Source organism: Trichomycterus rosablanca, chromosome 13 (assembly GCF_030014385.1).
Source record: "Trichomycterus rosablanca isolate fTriRos1 chromosome 13, fTriRos1.hap1, whole genome shotgun sequence".
Classification (NCBI taxonomy): domain Eukaryota; kingdom Metazoa; phylum Chordata; class Actinopteri; order Siluriformes; family Trichomycteridae; genus Trichomycterus; species Trichomycterus rosablanca.
In genome coordinates, this window is record NC_086000.1 from 32,374,099 (window position 1) to 32,397,305 (window position 23,207).

The 23,207-nt window shown below is 38.7% G+C and overlaps 1 protein-coding gene across 1 annotated transcript; it reads right to left on the reverse strand.

The window, feature by feature from the left end:
- Positions 1-5,578: 5,578 nt before the first annotated feature.
- pnoca (prepronociceptin a) lies at positions 5,579-11,726 on the reverse strand. Its single transcript, XM_063008014.1, has 2 exons — positions 11,604-11,726; positions 5,579-6,184 (listed from the first exon to the last, which is right to left on the reverse strand). The coding sequence occupies exons 1-2, from the start codon at positions 11,724-11,726 to the stop codon at positions 5,579-5,581; spliced, it is 729 nt and encodes a 242-aa protein (XP_062864084.1).
- Positions 11,727-23,207: the final 11,481 nt, after the last annotated feature.

Genomic DNA, 23,207 nt, shown 5'->3' on the forward strand with positions numbered 1-23,207 from the left:
TGTTAAGTCTCTGATTTAATAAGGCACTCCAGATGATCAAACAGATGATGTTTTTACTTTGTGACAAAGATGACTGTCATTCCAGAAAAGTGAAGTTGTAGTAACATGAGACAAAAACACGTTTTCAGGGGAAAAAATAAACGGCAGCTTTTTGGTAAGTGTTTATGTAAATGCTTTAAAATCATCCAGTTCTTTATGTATATGTATGCCATGTATACCAGCAAATGTGCTGTTACGTAGGTGCTTTATAATGAGAACAAGAGCAAAAAAAGTTTTTGTATTAAGATGTTCATTAACGTGCATCGTTTTATTAACATGATCCAAGTATTTTTATCACATCTTATTTGTGTGCAAGAGATCTTTTCCTTTTATGTTCTGGTATAACAGGCTTTTAAAATGTGACCAATTATATTGCAGCCTGACTGGGAACCAATAAAGGTTTTTGTAGCTTACAAGAACACTAATGAATTTTTATCATATGCTGAAAATGTAACAACTGCTTTCATTTATTTTTTACATTCAGTTTTTTAATTTTGCTCTAGACCTCATTTAACCACTTTTACTAGCATAGATTATTGGTAATTGACAATGTGCATTGTTAATTCTGTTATTCTACATTAAAAAGGAATTTACTTTATTACATGTATTCATTTTTATAGCACTACATCTGACCACCTATGCAGATAAAAATAAAATAAACTATTAATTGCAATTTAGTTGGATAAATATAATTCTAAAAAGAAATGTTTTATAAAAATGATTATATGCATAATATGCCTCCTTATGTTTTTATGGTGCAGACTATGGCAGCTTTAAAAATATTCCAATCCAAAAAAACTGATGACACACAAAAGCACACAGATGACCGCATGCTTTTGTTTTTATTTATTCATTTATTCATATTATTCATTCAATTTCAACCACTTGAGACAGGTTAGGTCTGCTGTGGGTCTGAGACGACTGAAACCACAGGACTCATTTAACTTGCTTACAACTAAAGGTAGTTTAAGGCTTCCTATATTATAATGTTAACTCCTTACAGATAGTAATTGGAAGAAAAGATTGAATCCTTGCTTCATTCCCCCATGACTGGCAGGAGACAATAATTTTGATATGCTTTGTAGATTAAAAAGAGAAAAAAGCAGAATAAAGCAGAGAGTACAGTTAAAAGCTATAGTCTCATATATAAAAAAAACGTGACCAGTGTGGTGCAGTGAAAAAGGTCAGTGGCTCTTTTCACTTCTCCAATATTGAACATTTTGGAGTTGTGAAATATTAGAAACAATTTTTGCAATGTAGGCACACAATGTTATACTATTTGGATTAGTTTAAATATTTATTCAGTAGGGACACAAATCTACTGAACTAGTAATCTTATAATTTTTATTTAAGGCAAATATGTTCTGTTTATAAGAAAACTATATTATTTTACAACAATGGAACAAGGACTAAATACATTTTTGGGCTTTAAAAGGCAAATTAATTTGGATTAGATCTATTTTGTCATTGACCCATATATCTATCCTAGTATGTGAAGTCTGGATTCTATCTGTAGAGAACCTCAGTTAAAAGCAGCACTCTTACACTCTTGATGATTAGTTAAATTGATGTTTCCAAGCTTTAAATGTGCTGTTTTATTAATTTTGAGCTCATAGTTTCACATCACATAAAGTGCTGCTTTGTTTGTGATGTCATTAGATGGCTGAACAGTTTCTGTATGACAGCGATCATTTACATCTGAATGTAGACCAGGCATATTGTTATGACCACTGACAGGTGAAGTGAATAACACTGATTATCTCTTCATCACGACACCTGTTAGGGGTGGGATATATTAGGCAGCAAGTGAACATTTTATCCTCAAAGTTGATGTGTGAGAAGCAGGACAAATGGGTGAGTGTAAGGATTTGAGCGAGTTTGACAAGGGCCAAATTGTGATGGCTAGACGACAGGATCAGAGCATCTCCAAAACTGCAGCTCTTGTGGGGTGTTCCCGGTCTGCAGTGGTCAGTCAAAAGTGGTCCAAGGAAGGAACAGTGGTTAACTGGTGACAGGGTCATGGGCGACCAAGCCTCACTGATGCATGTGGGGAGTGAAGTCTGGCCCTTGTGGTCCAATCCAACAGACGAGCTACTGTAGCTCAAATTGCTGAAGAAGTTAATGCTGGTTCTGATAGAAAGGTGTCAGAATACACAGTGCAGCACAGTTACAGGGATGTTTTGGCAGCAAAAGAGGGACCAACACAATATTAGGAAAGTGGTCATAATGTTATGCCTCATCGGTGTATGTGTGTTGTACTTACGGTATATCCACCACTGGTTTATGAATCAGAAGGATCTGTGCTTTGGACCGATTGTCGCCAGGGGGCGCTGGTGGATTGGCTGCTCTGTATTGCCTTTAGGTGCGGGTAAGTAAACAAAATTATAACGTAAGACGAACTTGCGCTTTGTTCAAGGTGTTTTCCTGCCTTGCACACAGGGTTTCTTGGTGGCTCCGTATCAACTGCTACACTACAAATTCAAGTTGGAAAATGAAGGAATGAAAAATGAAGAAATGAAAAAAATGGTAATCACTACTAATGCGATGTAATGTGATCTAAAGATGGACTTAAGCTAAAACAAGGCCTTCCGGTCCTGGGTTCGATCCCCAGGTGGGGCGGTCCAGGTCCTTTCTGTGTGGAGTTTGCATGTTCTCCCCGTGTCTGCATGGGTTTACTTCGGGTGCTTCGGTTTCCTCCCACAGTCCAAAGACATGCAAGTGAGGTGAACTGGAGATAGTAAATTGTCCATGACTGTGTTCAGTATAACCTTGTGAACTGATGAATCTTGTGTAATGAGTAACTACCATTCCTGTTATGAATGTAACCAAAGTGTAAAACATGACGTTAAAATCCTAATAAACAAACAAACCAAGGCCTTCCACTATGTGGTTAAATGGTTGTTTGATGGTTTCATTAAATAGTATTTAATTCCATTACTTTTTAACATTTCTGTTTTATGCTTAAATAACAATTTATTTTATTTGAATAAATGACCAATAAATGGCCGCTGAATGACCAGATAGAGAAAAAAATACATCACAACACAATTATTTGCTTCATGACAAGCCACAAAAGAAATAACAAACTTTTTATTGATAGATAATTTTTTTCTATGTACATTTTATAATGTTAGCAATATAATGGTTTATTACAAAAATCAAAATAAGTGTAAATGGCCATTTACATAAATACATTTCCTTATTATTTTTATTTAAATTACAAGCATTTGGTTTTCTATTGTTATAATGAAATTTTTTTTTTAAAGAGTCAATGCTGCAATGTAGATGTTTTTACATCTACATAAGGCATGAATGCATGTGTTCTTTTGCCTGCTTATTGTAAGTAATAGTATTGTTTATTTATGGTTACTTACTTCAATACATAATTAATTACATTATGTTTTATTGATCTCTTGATGTCAGTGTGGTATACTTCTCTAAATGCATCATTCTGAAATCAACAACTTGGGCAAACAAATTAGATTTTAACTGGCAACATTCTCAGCTGATCAGGTTGGCCTGGTTTAAAGGTTTACCCGGGGTTTTGTGTGCTGATTAGGCTGGCTCCAGGTGATCGGACGAAGTAGTTGAACCGTCGTTTTAGTCTGGTTTTTGTGCTCTTCATAGTACGGAAACAGCATTAGCAAACGTGGTTGATGACTTGCTATGTGCTGCTGATTCTGGCCAGATTTCGCTTTAGTTTTATTAGATTTATCTGCTGCATTCGACACAGCGTGTCACGTTATTCTCCTTGATCATATGCAACAGAAATTGGGGGTTGCAGGTATGAGCCCCTATCACTCTGCTGTTTTTCCTTTGACACAAGAGGTTATTGAAGGATCTCTCCTGGAACCCTGACCCCTGACACACTACACTCTCTCCTTCACCTTTCTACCTCATTCTCCATTACTTTGTACAAACAACCCCAAGTTTTTGAACTTGTCCATTTTTATCAACTCAGCTCCTTGCAACTTAACCTTTAGTCACTCAAGTACTCAGTTTTTCCCCTTCTAATCTTTATTCCTCCTCTCACCAATATATACCTCAGTCTCTCCAGACTGCTCCCCACTCAACATATTCTATGGAAACTCGTACGTAACCTTCTCCGTCACCCTGACCAAGACCATTGCAAACAAGAAAATACTCAGAGCTGATCCTCGATGCAGTCCCACATCCACTTTAAATCCGTCTGTCATTCCTATTGCACGTCATCACTGTCACACTGTCCTCATACATATCTTGCACTACCCTCACATACTTCTCTGCCACTCCCAATTTCCTCACACACTACAACTGCTCTTCTCTCTGCACCCTATCATAAGCTTTCTCTTGATCTACAAACACATAATGCAACACTTTCTGGCCTTCCTTATACTTTTCCATCAACATTCTCAAAGCAAACATTGCATCTGTGGTGCACTTTGCCAGCATAAAACCATATTGCTGCTCACAAATTCTAGCTTCCACTGCTCTTTTCCTGACCTTCATGCTGTGGCTGATCAACTTTATGTCTCTCTGGTTGCTGCAGCCCTGAACACCATCCTTACTCTTAAAATTCTGAACCATTACGCTTCTTCTCCACTCCTCAGGCATCTACTCAGGAATCTTGGAATTGTGGTTGCCCCTTCTCTTTCTTTCACTTTCAGTTCTTCATTCAAGTCACCACTTTATCCTGTCAGAGTCACTGTTAATATGGAAGCTATTTTAGAAATAGTGGGCAAAAGCTGGAAATACACAAGGTTTCAGGGCTTACATATTTACTTAGTTATTGGTATTCACATAGGTGCAGGTTAAAATAGCCAGATCACCTATTAACATGTTTTTTTGGAAGGTAGAAGAAGACTTGGAGTACCCAGAGAAAAACCTACATGATGGTGCTGTATACTCCTTTCATCTTCTAACTGGGTAACTGGGTATTTGTGAGATGCCCCTATATATGCCTAGTATTTGTGGCATAGCTCTAGAACCATTGCAGCCCTGACCAGGATAGCAGATACAAAAATAAACGAACAAACATATTAATCATTTAATGGATAATGACTAATAAAATAATATAAAATGTTCTAGGTAGAAGGTGGCATGATGTGTGGTGCACAGTAATTTGGAATGTGGGGACCTGGGTTCAGTCCTTGCCTCTGCTCACTGTCTGTTGGAAGTTTTGTGTGTTTTGTTTCGTTTGTGTTTCCTCCTGGTACTCCAACTTTCTTCTAACCTCCCAAAAACCACTCTAAAATGCCCCTAAATGTGAGTGGGTAAGCGAATGTTTAAGTGTATGTTCCTTTGCAATGGACTGGTGCCCTGTACAGGGTGTATCGTTTTGCATCCAGTGTTTTTGTCTGGCACCATTTGCAGCCCCGACTAAGATGAAGCACTTTGTGAAAATGACAGAATAAATGGTTCTAGGTAGAGAACTTGGACATTTAATCCTTATTGTAGATGCTTTTCTATAGTCAAGTTAAAGAAAGTTGAGATGAACTAATAATCTAGTATATGTTGCAGATGAAGGCTTGCTGGGTAAATGCTCCACTACTGAGGAGGTTCACACCTCATTCTGCTGTGCAATATCAGTTGACACACTGTTGAACTCACTTGCTCGATTGGTCATGCCCAAGTACTGCTTCAGAATTTCACTGAAACGTTTCTGATTGTTCCACTTGCGGGCAGCCTTTCGAACCCCTATAAAGCCACCATATCTCTTCTGAAAAGGCCTACCAGGATCAACGAACTTCCTGTAGCCATACTTGCTCTTGAGAAACCCTCCAAAGCGTTTGGATAGGTTGACTGGAGTGCCACCTTGATTGCTCTTCAACGCCCTGTCTCTGTCCAGGTCTTCCTTGTCTTCCAGTCCAGACTGAGACTGCTGGGACCGGTAGGCTGTGCTAACCTGGGTAGTTTGGCTCTCCTGGTCCAGTTCATCCAGACCCAAATCCCTTGCCACATGGTCAAACCTCTGCAGTGCTCCAGAATACATCAGGCCTCCATCAGACTGATCCACAGGCAGAATGGTTTCCACCTCCTCCTCTGCTCTCCTTAGCATTGAGTTTCCTATTAAGAGGGTGGTCAAGGGTGCTTCTTTTATGGTGGACTGGCACATCTCCCATGTGAGGCCCAAAGAAACTTTGCTGTGACATTCAACCATGCAGACCTGTGATTATACAAAAATATAAATAAAAGCAGGTTACCTATGTTATGCTGTTTGTTCATGCCCTACAGCCATGGTACTAAATCTTTTTAACAATGGGCTAATTAAGCTACAGCTTTATACCAATCCAACATACATTGATCAGCCATAACATTAAAACCACCTCCTTGTTTCTACACACACTGTCCATTTTATCAGCTCCACTTACTACATAGAACCTCACCACCACCATGTCAGTATCACTGCAGTGCTGAGAATCATCCACCACCTAAATAATACCTACTCTGTGGTGGTCCTGTGGGGGTCCTGACCATTGAAGAACAGCATGAAAGGGGGAAAACAAAGCATGCAAAGAAACAGATGGACTACAGTCAGTAATTGTAGAAGTACAAAGTGCAAAGTGGAGCTGATAAAATGGACAGTGTGTAGAAACAAGGAGGTGGTTTTAATGTTATGGCTGATCGGTGTAGTTACAATGGAGTCTTCTCATGTAATCAGTTAATTTTCAAACTACTCATCAATTGGTGAAACATTTGTCTATTTGCTGTTAAAAGCTGCAGCCACAATGGTTACAGCCCTTGTCATTAGCAGCATAGGGTTACCTATGATGACTTTTTAAATGGGGGTACCATCCTGAGAAAATACTAAAATATTGAAAATTATTATTATTATTATGTTAATAAATGTAATTAGGGCACCAAGCCTACATTGCTATCCCATGACTAACCTGCATAAACTAGAGCCCACACACCAAACAGTCTGGCATAAACCAGTAGACACCAGCTTAGACCTGCAACCAGCTGATGCTTGTCTATGAATTAAAACTGGGTTATGGTCAGTCCATTAACAAGCATTCTATAGTTCTATAATTGTATTGTTTTTGCATACACAATTATTTTGATACTATTGGTTATGTCAGGGCACAATTGCACTGGGGCTAATAGATTAAGGAAGAGCATCTGGTTGTAGCATCTGGTAATACTAATGAATTAAAGAGGGGACAGTATTCTTTTTTGTTGATCTGCTGTATCATTCAACTAATAAAGACTTGATTTACAAAAAAATCTGTCTCAGCAGAAAGGTCTATAGCTTATATCCTTTTTGTGTGTGGGGGGGGGGGGGGGGGGGGGGGGTGTGAATATTTAAGACTACTTTTTTTTTTTTTCATGGGTAGCATGGAGGCACAGCTCGTTATGTCAGTACATATGACATGACATGCTATGTCATGTTTTGACATGACATACTAGGGATTAAAGTTTCCGTGTACAATTCTGTACTCCTAAAGCATTTCCTTTTAATTAGCATGCACAGAGTTTAATGATGGCTTTTGTTAGGAGGTTCAAGTTTAAAGTCACGACGCATCAAATGGTGCGTTAAGAATTGGAAGTGGGAAACCCTTTCATTTCTCTTCATCTGAAAAAATCAATTAGCAAATATAAATTAAATGTGGGGTGCCGGGGAAGCTTCTGACTCATCAGTAGAGAAGGGTGGAGGTTTAGAAGAGAGGGATATGCCCTATTCTGCTCACTCATGCTGCAAAGTAATCAAGAAGAGCCCAGGGAGATTCCACTAAACTTAAAATGAGAGAACTAGACCCCATCAGGCATTGTGCCACCAGCTTTGCCAGATGATGTTGTTTTGTTCCTATTCAATTATGCATCGATTTAATTGAATGTCTACATCTGTTAGAAGTCAAATGACAAATTAGCATTCTGTCCCCTCTAACACTTCCTATTAAAATCAAGAAGAGGTGTAAAGATAAGCACTGCTTGAGTAACTACTTTAACCCCCCCCCCCCCCCCCCCCCCCCCAAAAAAAAACCCAAAAAACCATGAAACCCCATTTACTTAAGCTTTACTTTAGTGGGGTTCTAATTGCTGGTGTTGCATTAACTAAATAAAATTTGTTTTTGTTAAACTGTTTTATGAATTTTTAAGTCAAATGAGCTTGCAGGCTAAGGAGGGTCATAGGCTAGCATATGCTTTCTCAAAAACGTGTGAAGTCTCAAGCGAATTCATACAAAAAACATACATAGGGCCACGCTACTCCCTCCGTATTCCTCCACCTCCTTTTCGGTTGTCTTTCAGACACATCCAATTGGTGGGCTAGTGCATCAGACCGCTGCTCCACCTGAGCACTTAAAATTTATAGTTCATTTAATATTTTTCTGTTTTACATTTCCCAGCAGGTTACACATATTAAATAAATGGAATTTGTGCTCTAATGCTAGCAGAAAGTGACATATTTTTGTCCATTCCCTGTAGAGCACATGTGTCAAACTCAAGGTCGAGCATCTTTAGAGTTTTTACTATAAGAAATAAACTGTACATAGACAAACTATCGGGAGCATAATACTTTACTGGCTTGTTCTTTTGAGGCACAGCACAGACTACAGAGAGATGATCATGTGTGTAGAGAAGCACACTTTTATGTTGATGATAGAATCCTCAAAAGGACAAAATGCACTCAACATGTAAACACATACAGCAAACATTGTCAGCACACTATATCGCAGAAAAGTTACTTAATTGCCATATGATTGCTAGGACGGCCTCATATTGCATACGCTACACAAATGAAAAATGATAAATCGCTAAACACAATCCTTAAATTACATATTACATGGAAAATGGATAATTTCACGCAATTTTCATGGCCGGTAAAACGGTGTCAGACATCCAGCCAGAAAACAAAATAAGAACAGTTTATTATGTGTGCAATTTAATCCTTGAGCTTGCATTTTACTTTGGGTTTGTTGTTATTTTCAGAAAATGATGAATAGATGATGATCGTGTGTGATTTGGTTTCTAGGATATTTAACAATATGTTAAGGAGTAGTTACATTTATACAGTCTTACATTTACAACCGGCCCTTTGACGCCAACCATAATGCTGATGTGGTGATCTGGTGAAAGTTATAAGGACTAAAATCTCTACTATTGCTTTTTTTTCCAGAGATGTGAATTCTTTATAATAAAGAGCAATTGGTCATCACATGTTACAAAAGTGTTTTAAATAAAACATGATACCTTTTTATGTTTGAACGTGACCCAATAGTTTGATGGCAAACAATGACATTAAGTGAGCCCTTTTTTAGACAGGAACAGTGTTACCCCCTTAAAGGCTACTGCACCTGTACAAAAGGCTAAATGTGGGAAGTGACGTCATCCAGGACACACTGGGTTTGTTGTGGTGGGGAGCGGACTGGAACTGGTTTGTAAATAAGAAGTTTAAATAAAAGATGGAGCTTGTGTGTGTTCGCCCATCAATAAGTGAGTAACTTAATTTCTTACTTCTTTTGTAAAAAAGTAGTTGAAGTTTTCTGTTGTTAGTGCAGTTTGTTTTGCAGAGTATTTTATTTATTCTCGTTTTCTGTGAATTAATTACATATTGTTATTTGTTTGCAGATGTTTGTGTTTATAGAAGTGATTATGTTTATTCTGTGACTGTAATTATTAGTGGTTAAACAAACTCTTATGTCTTATATTGCTGGTTTGTAAGTCTACAGTATATGGTCATTATACAAAATTGTTGTGCATGTTTATGGACAGTGATAGTGATAGTTTGCACTACGTTGCACACACACACACACACACACACACACACACACACACACACACACACACACACACACACACACACACACCTCATGCAAGTTTACTTACCATATGCCTTTGGATGTTTCCAGCTTTTTACATTTTCATGTTAAAGTTTGATATTCACTGGACTGGGTTGCAAGTGTGGATTATGGAAAGCCAAAAATGTCATTGCACAAAGTAGTTGTCAAATCGTTCTGAGTGCTTAGTGGGGTTTTAGCCAGCCATCAAGTTTTGAACCAGACAAAATCCCACTGCTCCATTACATGTGTACCAACCAGTGGTAACATTTACATTTCCTTTTTTGGCATTTAGCAGACACTTTTATCCAAAGCAACTTACAGTACTATGGCACAATACAGTCTAAGCAATCAAGGGTTAAGGGCCTTGCTGAATTGTCCAACAGTGGCAACCTGGCAGTGGTGGGGCTTGAACCAGCATCCTTTCGATTACTAGTCCAAAACCTTAAACCACTAGGCTACAACTGCCCCAAGACATTATAAAAGTTTTCACTAATTCATATTTTAATAAAGGCAGCATGGTGGCGCAGTGGGTATCTCTGTTGCCTCCTAGCAAAAAGGGCCTGGGTTTGATTCCCTGGCCAAGTGGCCATGGTTCTTTTTGTGTGGAGTTTGCATGTTCTTCCTGTCCTTGTGTGGGTTTTCTCTGGGTGATCCGGTTTCCTCCCACAAGTCCAAAGACATGCAGTCTGGTCAACCAACCTACTACAAATTGCCGAGTGAGTGAGTGAGTGAGTGAGTGAGTGAGTGAGTGAGTGAGTGAGTGAGTGAGTGAGTGAGTGAGTGAGTGAGTGAGTGAGTGAGTGAGTGAGTGAGTGAGTGAGTGAGTGAGTGAGTGAGTGAGTGAGTGAGTGAGTGAGTGAGTGAGTGAGTGAGTGAGTGAGTGAGTGAGTTGTCTGGCTTTCTGGCTTTCTGGCTGTCTGGCTGTCTGGCTGTCTGTGAGACTTGTCTGTGTTGTTTCCTGCCTTTTACCTAATGAGTCAAACCTACAGCTACCCTGACCAGGATAACGCAGAGGTAAAACAGACAATGAATGAATCAATCAATGTTTTATCATAAATACACCCTTTTGACAAAAGTTTGGGAATTCACAACCATTAGCTTGGTCAGCATTGGTTAGTGGAAGCTCAGTGGTGAAGGTATATGACTGATGATCAGAAGGTTGCAAGTTCAAGCCCCACCACTGCCAGGTTGCTACTGGTTTTGCATTAACTAATTAAAACTTGTCTTTGTTAAACCATTTTATGGAATTTTAAGTCAGATGAGTGCATATGCAAACAGTTGGCACCCTTGCAGACTGAGGATGGCTGTAGGCTAGCATATGCCTTCTTAGAAACGTGTAAAGCCTCCAGCGAATTCATACAAAGAACATACAGAGGACCACGCTACTCCATCCGTATTCCTCCGCCTCTCATGCCAGCACCTGGCCCAGACCATAGTGGTTGCTGTTGCAATTGCAAGGGGGTGATACCCCATCTGACTGTCTTTCAGACTCATCCAGTTGGTGGGCTCTGCATCAGACCACCGCACCACCCGAGTGCTCACAATTCATGGCACATCTGATATTTTTCTGTTTTACATTTCCCAGTAGGTCACACACAACAAATAAATCAAAGTTGCACTCTAACTTTAGCAGAACGTTAGGGCGCCTGAGTAAAGCCCTTAACCCCCAATTGCTTGTATTGTATTGAGTCACAATTGTAAATAGCTTTGGATAAAAGTGTCTGTTAAATGATGTAAATGACTTTCTATTTCACAACCAATGGTCATTACTATGGAGTGAACGTGAAAGATTAAGCATCTCACCAGAGTATCAAAGCCGTAGTCTTTAGGCAGAATTTGACTGCAGGTGAGACAGTCTCCCTGACAGTCACTGCGCCCGGGGACACACAGTCCCATCAGCAGCAGAGTCCACAGTGGCGTCTTCATTATACACTGATCTGATTGCTGTAATGCTGGACACACAAGCCAGGGAGACAAAACGGATGCAATTAAAATTAAATGCTGATTTTATCATTCAAATTAATATGACTTACCAAACCAGAAACAAGAATAAAATGTTACTTGACGTATGATCACTGATTAATATCAGTTTGGATATTCCAAGATTAATCAATAAAAGTAATAATAAATAATAAATAAATATCTTCGGTTAGGCTCTGGACTAGTAATCAGTAAGTTGCACCATAGCTGTTCTAAACTGCTGCTGTTTTGTACTTCAGCAAATGCATTAACCATAAACCTCTCAGTTTAAGTGTGTTACAGTTTGAACAGAGAATCTACCAAATTATTACATGTAACAACCATATACATTCCTAATGTCACCTAAAAATATACACAGAGTTAGGATGCAGAAGAGAAAACATTTTCTTCACCTGCTTTGCTGTGAGTTATTCTAGTTATTAAGAGAGGGCCTTATTATAGGCTGTACTGACTCAGGAGATCAGTAAGATATGCTGTTATATGGAATTAAATTGACTTTGTAGTCAGAATAGATAGCTAAATAAAAATTAATAAAGGCTTCAGCATTGTGAACTAGCGAAAATTCATACAATCAGCTGTGTAGTCCAATTTAAAGGTAGTGAGTGTCTATTAGTTGCTTAGTTCTATAAAAGTTTTTTTTATGCATTTTCTCCCTATTTCTCCTGATTTTGGCACGTCCAATTTTTACCGAATTGCGTTATGCTTCCTCTCTACTGTAGCTGTCCCCCGCCCCGACTGAGGAGAGTGAGACATTTGCATGCATTTTTTCACCTGCATGAGGCAAGTTTATATGCGGATCAGCTTTGTGCACGGAGAGCCATGATCAGCATTATTGATCAGGCGCCATCAATCAGCCAGCAGAGGTCATAATTCGCTCAGTTATGAGAAACCCGGTCCGGCTCATCCTACCCTATGAACAACAGCCAATCGTTGTTCATGCAGCCGCCCAGCCCGATGTATGATGTATTCGAAATCCCAGCTCTGGTGTGCTATCACGTTTTACCCATGCGCCATCTAAGAAGCAGAAAAGTAAATAAAAACAAAAAAAAAACTATTGACTTGAGTTTATGATCAAGGAGGCCTGAAATACCTGAGTGTATACATGCATATGAAAAAATTAACAACTGGCAAACACGACATTAACAAAACTCATCATGGTTTATATATAAAGCAATACATTAGTTCTGGTGGCAGGATTGACCTGAATTGAAAATAGACTTTTAGATTCATGGCTTAATGACATTGACTACTATAGCAAAGCCAAAGTCACTTAAGCTGTAGGTCGATCTAAAAGATAAAATGGTAAAAAAAAGGCTGGATCTTTGAGGACAGATAACGATCACTGTAAATCTATGAACTTGCAGACAGTTTTTTTCTTCAAGCAAAAACAAAAGTAATTATGTAATTTATTGATAATCAATACTTCTCTGAAACAGCCAATGCAACATCCAAGGCAAAGCCAGGTGAGTAATTATAAGGCAGCTAAGTTAATTCCAGACACACTATCCACAAAACATGAACTGTGAAAATGAACTGCAAGTGTAGGTGAGGGCAGCTAATCATTGGTGCTGTAATTTCAGTCACCTGATTAAATTTTATTGATTTTCTTGGAGATTCCACTTTCATCCCACTCATAGATTATGTGCTTACATGGCCTCTCACACACAGGCCTACGTGCACGACTTTCAGCCTTAAAAGATAAAACTGCATGTCCAAGGAAATCTATTTGAGCCTATCCAAGCATAAATTCCTTGAATTTCCCTCTGAACCTTTAGAAGAGAGATTAATGCATAAACGATAATCATTCATTCTTCTATCCATAATTTATTAATCAATAACTTTCTTGAAACACATGAAAAATAACACTAAGTAAATACAGCCTTAACAGGACATAAATCCATCACGAGGCATGCTCTTTTGAGTAGTGTATCCGCCCACAGGCGTGTTTTAGGGGGTAGGACAAAAACGAAGCAACTGGAGTATACACCGATCAGCCATAACATTAAAACCACCTCCTTGTTTCTACACTCACTGTCCATTTTATCAGCTCCACTTACCATATAGAAGCACTTTGTAGTTCTACAATTACTGACTGTAGTCCATCTGTTTCTCTGCATGCTTTGTTAGCCCCCTTTCATGCTGTTCTTCAATGGTCAGGACTCTCCCAGGACCACCACAGAGAAGGTATTATTTAGGTGGTGGATCATTCTCAGCACTGCAGTGACACTGACATGGTGGTGGTGTGTTAGTGTGTGTTGTGCTGGTATGAGTGGATCAGACACAGCAATGCTGATGGAGTTTTTAAACACCTCACTGTCACTGCTGTACTGAGAATAGTCCACCAACCAATAAAATATCCAGCCAACAGCGCCCCGTGGGCAGCGTCCTGTGACCACTGATAAAGGACTAGAAAATGACCAACTCAAACAGCAGCAATAGATGAGCGATCGTCTATGACTTTACATCTACAAGGTGGACCAACCAGGTGGGAGTGTCTTAATAGAGTGGACAGTGAGTGGACATGGTATTTAAAAACTCCAGCAGTGCTGCTGTGTCTGATCCACGCATAAACACACACTAACACACCACCACCATGTCAGTGTCACTGCAGTGCTGAGAATGATCCACCACCTAAATAATACCTGCTATGTGGTGGTCCTGTGGGGGCCCTGACCATTGAAGAACAGGGTGAAACCAGGTTAAAAAATATGTAGAGAAACAGATGGACTACAGTCAGTAATTGTAGAACTAGACAGTGCTTCTATATGGTAAGTGGAGCTGATAAAATGGACAGTGAGTGTAGAAACAAGAAGAAGATAAAATGGTAAAAAAGATAAGATGTTGGAAAATTGGGTATACAGATGTGGTTTTGAGTCTAATACAGATCCATTTTATAAAAGCATAACCTTTTCTAGGACATTTAGAATATAAGTCCTAAAGCATCAGACAACCAGCCAGATTCTCCAAAGATGGATCTGTATTAGGTCCAAAACCACATCTATATATCCAGTTTTTCAAAATTTTGTCTGCTAGTGGCTTAGGATAGGACGTTTTCTACCACTTTTTGATTTTAATTGGGAGGGAACCAAGACGGATCTGTATCTGCGCTTGTATAGTTGCAAGAAATTGACCTGTCAGATGTTTGTGGCCGAGTCAAAATAGGGGTTTTACCCTATCCACAAGATAATCAGAAATGATGGGCTCTCCACCTCTAACCACTTGTCTGTGTCAAAATAGAGGATCTAGCTCTACCCACAGATCACCTTTGTGAGACCTAAGTTCTCACAGGTAACCAATACAATAAGTGCAGACAAGACTTTTTTGTGCAAGGCTGTTGTACCATAACTATCAGGATCGTCAACAGGTAAGAGAATTCATTTAAAAAAATTGAACTCACCTGTGGACGACTGGTTGAGCCCCCAGATCGTTAGGTTCAAATCCTGATTAAGTAGTTTTAAATGATGTCATCCGTCGTGATTCCCTCTGTCTGGTACCAGGAGATCATAAGAAGGGACAAACATGTTGTCTTTTTTTAAATGATTTAAAGTTTATTAGACAAACATGCAAATATATAGAAGAAGAAGATATACTTTATTTGTCATATATAGATATACAGTTGTACAATAAAATGAAATTCTTTCTTCGCATATCCCAGTTAGTTGGGAAGCTGGGGTCAGAGCGCAGGGTCAGCCATCGTACAGGGTTAAGGGCCTTGCTCAAGCACCCAACAGTGGCTGCATAGCCACTAGGCTACCACTGTCCATAGTGAAGAGAAAGGGGTATGAATCACATAGACCTAAGTCCGTGTGACACTAAGAGAAGAACTAAAGGTTCACATAACTAAGGGTTCACATAGCCCTAGAAACTGATCACAGAGAAAATTATGATTGTTCTCAAAGAATTTTAAATCAAGAATCATAACAGTTAAATATAACATTTATTGTAACGATTTAATAATCAATCAGAAATACCTAATTGATTCTCAGTGACTGATAATGAGACTTTCAAATTTCTTCCCCAACATAATAAATCTGACTAGTCGGGAATCCTTTGCTGTTAAATAGAGACTACCTTTTTGTCATCAAAATGACATCAAAATTGATCATGATGAGCCAGGAGCTTTCAGAAATGCTATCTTAGAAATACTCATTGGTGCGCTCTTAATGCCGGTTCCAAGCCCGGATAGAAACAGGAGGGTTTTGTCAGAAAGGGCATTCGGCGTAAAAACTGGAAAAGTATGCAGACCAGAATTGCTGTAGCAACCCTTATAAATGGGAGCAAAAGAAAGAAAAAGAGGTCTTGTTTCCTTTCTTATGTTATAAAGATGATTGTAAGTGTATTGTCATAACGATTTACTCTCGTGAGTGAGTGGATAGGTAGGTGTGTAAAACACCCTGTCCAGGGTTTCTGAGTAGGCAGTGGACAGACTAAAAATGAATGATAAATGAATAAAAAATACATGTAAACTCCTTTTCATCATCTGAGTAGAGTGCATGGAAATGCAGTGATTAAATAACTGAGAAAATCAGATTTTTGCAGTTTGATTATTTTACACTTTCAAGGTGAAAGGTTCTTATGGAGGCATATAGAGAAAAGGAGTGTTGTAAAAGATGTAGGATGTCCCCGGCCCGGGTCCTCTGTCCCAAACCAATCATTACCTCACATTAGATAATAGCAAAAAAAAAAAAAAATCAATCAATGAAAGTCACTGTCAGCTATGTAGCAACACTGACCGCTTTACCCTATGATTTATATTCACCATTAATGTTGGCTGTAAACATGCTTTCTGCATGTGATCGATAATATAACTGAAATCACTGCAGGTCGTTTTGTAGTGTAATGAGGTGTATATGCGTCACTGCATGCGTCACGGACGAGGGACGTGACAAAACTGATTCGGATAAATTCGTCCAGGCAGGGGGTAAAGTCATACATGAAACCGATGAGGAAATGGGCTGTGTAGTGAACTGTGGTGACCACCCTCACCTCACATCATTTTATTAAGGTCAAACACACGTTCACTTATAGATGCCTTGAACAGTATCAAAAATGACCTCGTACACTTTAAATGTTCCTGACCTTTTAAAAAGAAAAGCTTTGGAGGACTGTAATAAGCAGGTGAAATTGAGAAATAAATTACATCCATCGCATTAGAAAGGGCTTCGGTCTTTCACATACCTGTGATGCACGTAGACGTAAACAAAGAATTTTATTTCTGACATGAATATCACATTTTTTATGTGATTTTCACTTAGTCATGCAAAGTGTATGTTATAATGCCAAAAGTATGTGGACAAGCCACAAGCTACATAGACTTTCAATGTAGGCCCCACCTATGCAACTACAACAGCATCTATTTTTCTTAAAAAGCTTTCCCCTGAATTTTGGAGTCTCTCTATCAGAATTTGTGCCCATTTACATATAGGACATTTGTAAAGTCAGACTCTGATGTTTGACAAAAAGACATGTGTTGCAAATTTTAAAACATGGCGGGTTTAAGGTCAGGGCTGTGCAGGCCTGACGGTGTTTATGTTTTGTGCACAGGGGGACAGTCACGCTGGAGCAGGTAAGGCCCTTCCCCAAACTGTTGCCACAAAGTTGAAATGATATAAATTATTTTATGTATTGATTTTATACAGCTCTTTGCAATGGCTCTTGCTGAAATACACAAACGTATTAATTAGGAAACACACTTGACTATATAGTTTATGTATCACCCCAATTACAAAAAAAATTGCTGGTTCAAGTTCCATCACTTCCAAATTTCCACTGAGCAAGCAGGTTAATTTTGACTGTTGTAGACAGTCAAGTTTTTTTTTTCTATGAAAAATGTCATCTAACTGCCGTAAATGTAATGCTGGAATAAATTCCAAAAAAGTTCAGACAGGAGCAATAGTTTGTTGAATAATCACGTATGATGCTTTCACGATTGACTGTCAAAGGAATATTAAGAATAGGGTCAGTCGTTTTTGATCAGGAATGGGCAGAGATTCACCAAAATTTAGGAACATACTTGCACAGAATTTGAGGATTTCACCATCTACAGTCCATACAATTATCAATAGATTCATAGAATTCAGCAAAATTTCAGTGCATAAAGGTCAGGGCCGAAAACCAATGTTGAATGTCTATGACCATTGATCCCTCATATTGCACATCAATAAAAACTGACATAGCTCTGTAATAAATATAACCACATGGGCTAAGGAATATTTTGGAAAACTCTTGTCAGTAAACACACTTCATCTCTGCATCTACAAATGCAAATTAAAACTGTACTACACAGAGTGAAGACCATATATCAACAACACATAGAAACATCACTGATGTATCTGGGTCCAAGCTGGACTACGATAGACTGATGCATGTGGGCAGTGGTCCAACATGTCCACCTATCACATTACTTTTAGAAATAATGAACGTTGTCAACTCTGCAGGTCAAACGGTTAAAGGACCATCCCAGGTGTTATCAATGCAAAGTTCAAAATCTATCACCTGTCATGGTATGGTTAGTATATGTGAGTTCCAACTGCAAGGGTAAATTACACATCTGTGAAGACATCATAAATATTGAGGAGTACATATGCATTTTGAAGCAGTATAAAAAAGCTCTGAAAAAGCTTATTCACTTTTCAGTTTTAATAAACTAATAAACAGTCAAATTTAGGAATAATAATAAAAATCTATTTTTTTATCATAACTGTTTTTACTTGTTAACTTCAAAGTATCATGTACAGTGTATCACAAAAGTGAGTACACCCCTCACATTTCTGCAAATATTTTATTATATCTTTTCATGGGACAACACTATAGAACTAAAACTTGGATATAACTTAGAGTAGTCAGTGTACAACTTGTATAGCAGTGTAGATTTACTGTCTTCTGAAAATAACTCAACACACAGCCATTAATGTCTAAATGGCTGGCAACATAAGTGAGTACACCCCACAGTGAACATGTGCAAATTGTGCCCAAAGTGTCAATATTTTGTGTGACCACCATTATTATCCAGCACTGCCTTAACCCTCCTGGGCATGGAATTCACCAGAGCTGCACAGGTTGCTACTGGAATCCTCTTCCACTCCTCCATGATGACATCACGGAGCTGGTGGATGTTAGACACCTTGAACTCCACCTTCCACTTGAGGATGCGCCACAGGTGCTCAATTGGGTTTAGTCCATCACCTTTACCTTCAGCTTCCTCAGCAAGGCAGTTGTCATCTTGGAGGTTGTGTTTGGGGTCGTTATCCTGTTGGAAAGGGGGGGGGATCATGCTCTGTTTCAGAATGTCCCAGTACATGTTGGAATTCATGTTTCCCTCAATGAACTGCAGCTCCCCAGTGCCAGCAACACTCATGCAGCCCAAGACCATGATGCTACTACCACCATGCATGACGGTAGGCAAGATACAGTTGTCTTGGTACTTCTCACCAGGGCGCCGCCACACATGCTGGACACCATCTGAGCCAAAAAAGTTTATCTTGGTCTCGTCAGACCACAGGGCATTCCAGTAATCCATGTTCTTGGACTGCTTGTCTTCAGCAAACTGTTTGCGGGCTTTCTTGTGCGTCAGCTTCCTTCTGGGATGACGACCATGCAGACCGAGTCGATGCAGTGTGCGGCGTATGGTCTGAGCACTGACCGGCTGACCTCCCACGTCTTCAACCTCTGCAGCAATGCTGGCAGCACTCATGTGTCTATTTTTTAAAGCCAACCTCTGGATATGACACCGAACACGTGGACTCAACTTCTTTGGTCGACCCTGGCGAAGCCTGTTCCGAGTGGAACCTGTCCTGGAAAACCGCTGTATGACCTTGGCCACCATGCTGTAGCTCAGTTTCAGGGTGTTAGCAATCTTCTTATAGCCCAGGCCATCTTTGTGGAGAGCAACAATTCTATTTCTCACATCCTCAGAGAGTTATTTGCCATGAGGTGCCATGTTGAATATCCAGTGGCCAGTATGAGAGAATTGTACCCAAAACACCAAATTTAACAGCCCTGCTCCCCATTTACACCTGGGACCTTGACACATGACACCAGGGAGGGACAACGACACATTTGGGCACAATTTGGACATGTTCACTGTGGGGTGTACTCACTTATGTTGCCAGCTATTTAGACATTAATGGCTGTGTGTTGAGTTATTATCAGAAGACAGTAAATCTACACTGCTATACAAGCTGTACACTGACTACTCTAAGTTATATCCAAGTTTCATGTCTATAGTGTTGTCCCATGAAAAGATATAATGAAATATTTGCAGAAAAGTGAGGGGTGTACTCACTTTTGTGATACACTGTATGTCTTACGTTCACTCCTTATTTTATATAAGCTTATAAACGTTTTCATTTTGCAACCTTTTTTCATATAGATAATGCATTATTTCCAAGAGGAAACCCTCACAGACATGGGGAGAACATACAAACTCCACACAGAAAGGACCTGGACCGCCCCACCTGGGGATTGAACCCAGGACCTTCTTGCTGTGAGGCGACAGTGCCACACACTGAGCCACCATGCCGCCCAGTTAAAGTGTTAAAATTGGTGCCACAAAGGAAACATGCACAAATTCTTGCATCTGTTAATTTTGAGTATTGCATGTTTTTTTGTGTCTGCATGGGTTTCTGCATGGTGTTTTGTAGTGGCACTCGGCCCACCACAGCCTTGTCCAGAACTACTTGGACTGGAGCAGGTTAATTTTGAAACAGATGTAAAACAAAGAAAAGGTAATTTAATGAATGATTTTGGTCTGCACACTGCTGGATTATTTTATGTTTCATATTGTCAAGTTTATTTATTTGTATATTACTTTTACAATTGACATTGTCTCAAATCCTGCTGCTGTTTGATTTTTTACCACTAATCAGTTAATTGCCAGTATAATAAATTCATCTGCGTGGAACCTATACTTACTGGCTTATCTGTTCCTATTGCATAATTGGTCAGCCCACTCTATGCTGTCATTTATAATGAATCACCACAGAATCACCACTGAACACATGTTATATGAGTGGTGGTGACATAGTAATGAGTGTTGTGGTGATGCAAGTATAAAAGGACATTTGTCAGTACTGGCTTGATGAAGCACCATTAACCAAAATAAGCAGCCAACAAAGCCATGTGACCTGTGCTAGTAAATGATTGTAACTTTTCATGATTTCAGAAGTTTATTGTTTTTTATATGATGAGTCTAACATTTTACAAACAGAAGCAAAGATTACTGTTTGGGGGAAAAGTTTTGCAATGGCGAAATTACCTCCTACCTTCCTTGTTAGTAATTATGATTGATTCTCTGAATAGATATAGTTGTCTCCTGCTAAGGCCTGGAAGAAAATCCAAACTGTGACCTTAGGCTAAGAAAAAAATTGTCTAGATTGTGAGATGTATTCCAAGAACCACCAAAATGCAGGTCTGCTATGAAACCAGCGAGCTTTAGTCCTGCATTAGCTTTAAAGCTGCTTTGGAAGAAAAAAATCCCCGTTTTAGCCAATGAAAATTTAATTGTGAATTTTTTTTGTATCATGCCTAACCATACAAAACTTTTTCCTCCTTTTTTCTATCTTTGGCTGATTTGTCCTGTGCAGTCAAAATTTTTATCAATACAGTTCTTAGTGATATGGACACAGGGAATGTACAACCTGTTCTCTTAAGAAATATGAGACTGCCATAAAGTTTACTGATATTAAACTTTTGAGACCACCAAAATAATAATAATAATAAGTTAATATGTATATTTTTGACCCAAGTTGTTTATGTAAAACCTCTAACAAATTACTGAAAGTACTTAAAACAATTAAAAGCAATTTCTTTCTGTTTGACAAATAAATATGTGACCTATTTATCAGAAATGGAAAATTAATGCTTGCAGGAATCATTAAAATCCTAGGACTGCTTTAACATACTGTACATGTTAGACATTATTCTGATAAACATTTTAGTGACATGGTCACTATGCTATGAAAGCTATGCAATAACAAAGAAATCAGAAGGGGTTAAATACAACCCCAATTCCAGAAAAGTTGCTTTTGCAAAAAAACAAGAATCTTTGATTTTGAACCATCATTTAACTGAATCATTTTCCACCCCATATCATGACCGATGTTGGCTTTTGCACCTTTTGCTTTTAACAGTATGAATAGTTTTCATAAACAATGTGCTCAATTGTATGAACAATGTATTTTTGTCTAATGTCTAATTTTGTATTTTGTATTTTTTTGTAGTGTTTTTAGTTTTAGTTTATAGTGCTTTTTGCTAGCTTAGTAACACAGCCTGCAACATACAGTATATACACACTGCAGACGTTTAGTACAAATAGCGTTAATTACAAAAGCATTCATTTAGATTCACTTGATAAATCCGCCAGTATTTCTGTTTGCACAGCTCAACAACAATTATTCCTCAGCTCCCACAGCTGTACTGGATTAGCATGAAAACAATTAGCCTCAGGCTGATTAGTGACACTATCAGACTATATTTAATTTTTCACTCCTACCATTTTGCTAATTGTACCATTATTACAAATGTTAGAATCATGGTACTAGACAACAAAAAGCCTTATAAGTGAAAGTATTTAAAAGTTGATTTTTTCTGTCAGCACACTAAAGAACATTGTTGTTTGCAATGTTGGCTTATGCATCTATTATAACTTAATTTACAATAAATATGGTTACATCTGAGAAGTTTAAGAGTTTGCTGTTTTACATCAGTGTGATTTTTTACTGCTTCATGTGGCTCCAGTCCAGTCAAGTGCCACCAAAAAACAGTGGATGCAAGGCAGGAATACACCCTGTACAGTATGCCAATCCATTGCAGAACAACTTGCACTGACCTTCACTTATACACACAGATGATTTAGAGCAGCCAATCTACCTTCTGCATGTTTTGGGGAGGTGGGAGGAAACTAAGGTATCCGGAGGAAACCATGCAGAAATGGAGAATATGCAAAAATAAAGCTCAGCGACAAACTGACTTCCCTTTGACCCATGCTGTTTTACGGCTCTCACTTGACCAGCAAAAGCATTATATTGTTTGACTTGGCAAAAGTCTGTTTAGATGTCAGTGATGAATACACAAAGAAAAATGAACTAGTAAATCATGATCAGCTTAAAAAACCCAAAACACAATAGCGTTAATGACAACTAGGCAGTAATTGGTATTAAACTAAAATTTATCCTGTGCATACCAAATTGAAATGGTTCTTTTGAAAGTGTGCATCAGTCATTAAATAATGATGCGTTATTTAAACTAACTGGTGCACATTCCTAAAAATCTAATGTAGGCATAAAGGCAATATAGGAAAGACAATAAGCAGTAATGTTTTTCTCCTCAGTTTGAAACAATCGATAGATCAGAAATTACTGGCAGAAAGTAAATAAAGGCACCAAATGAGGTAAATGAAGAGGTAATGAGCCATGCATGAATCCACTT

Excerpts from the sequence above, each read along its gene's own strand:
- pnoca (XM_063008014.1), bottom strand. The coding sequence starts at position 11,726 with ATGAAGACGCCACTGTGGACTCTGCTGCTGATGGGACTGTGTGTCCCC. Across the intron at positions 6,185-11,603 it reads ACTACGGCTTTGATACTCTG|GTCTGCATGGTTGAATGTCA; the intron begins GTGAGATGCTTA and ends GTATAATCACAG.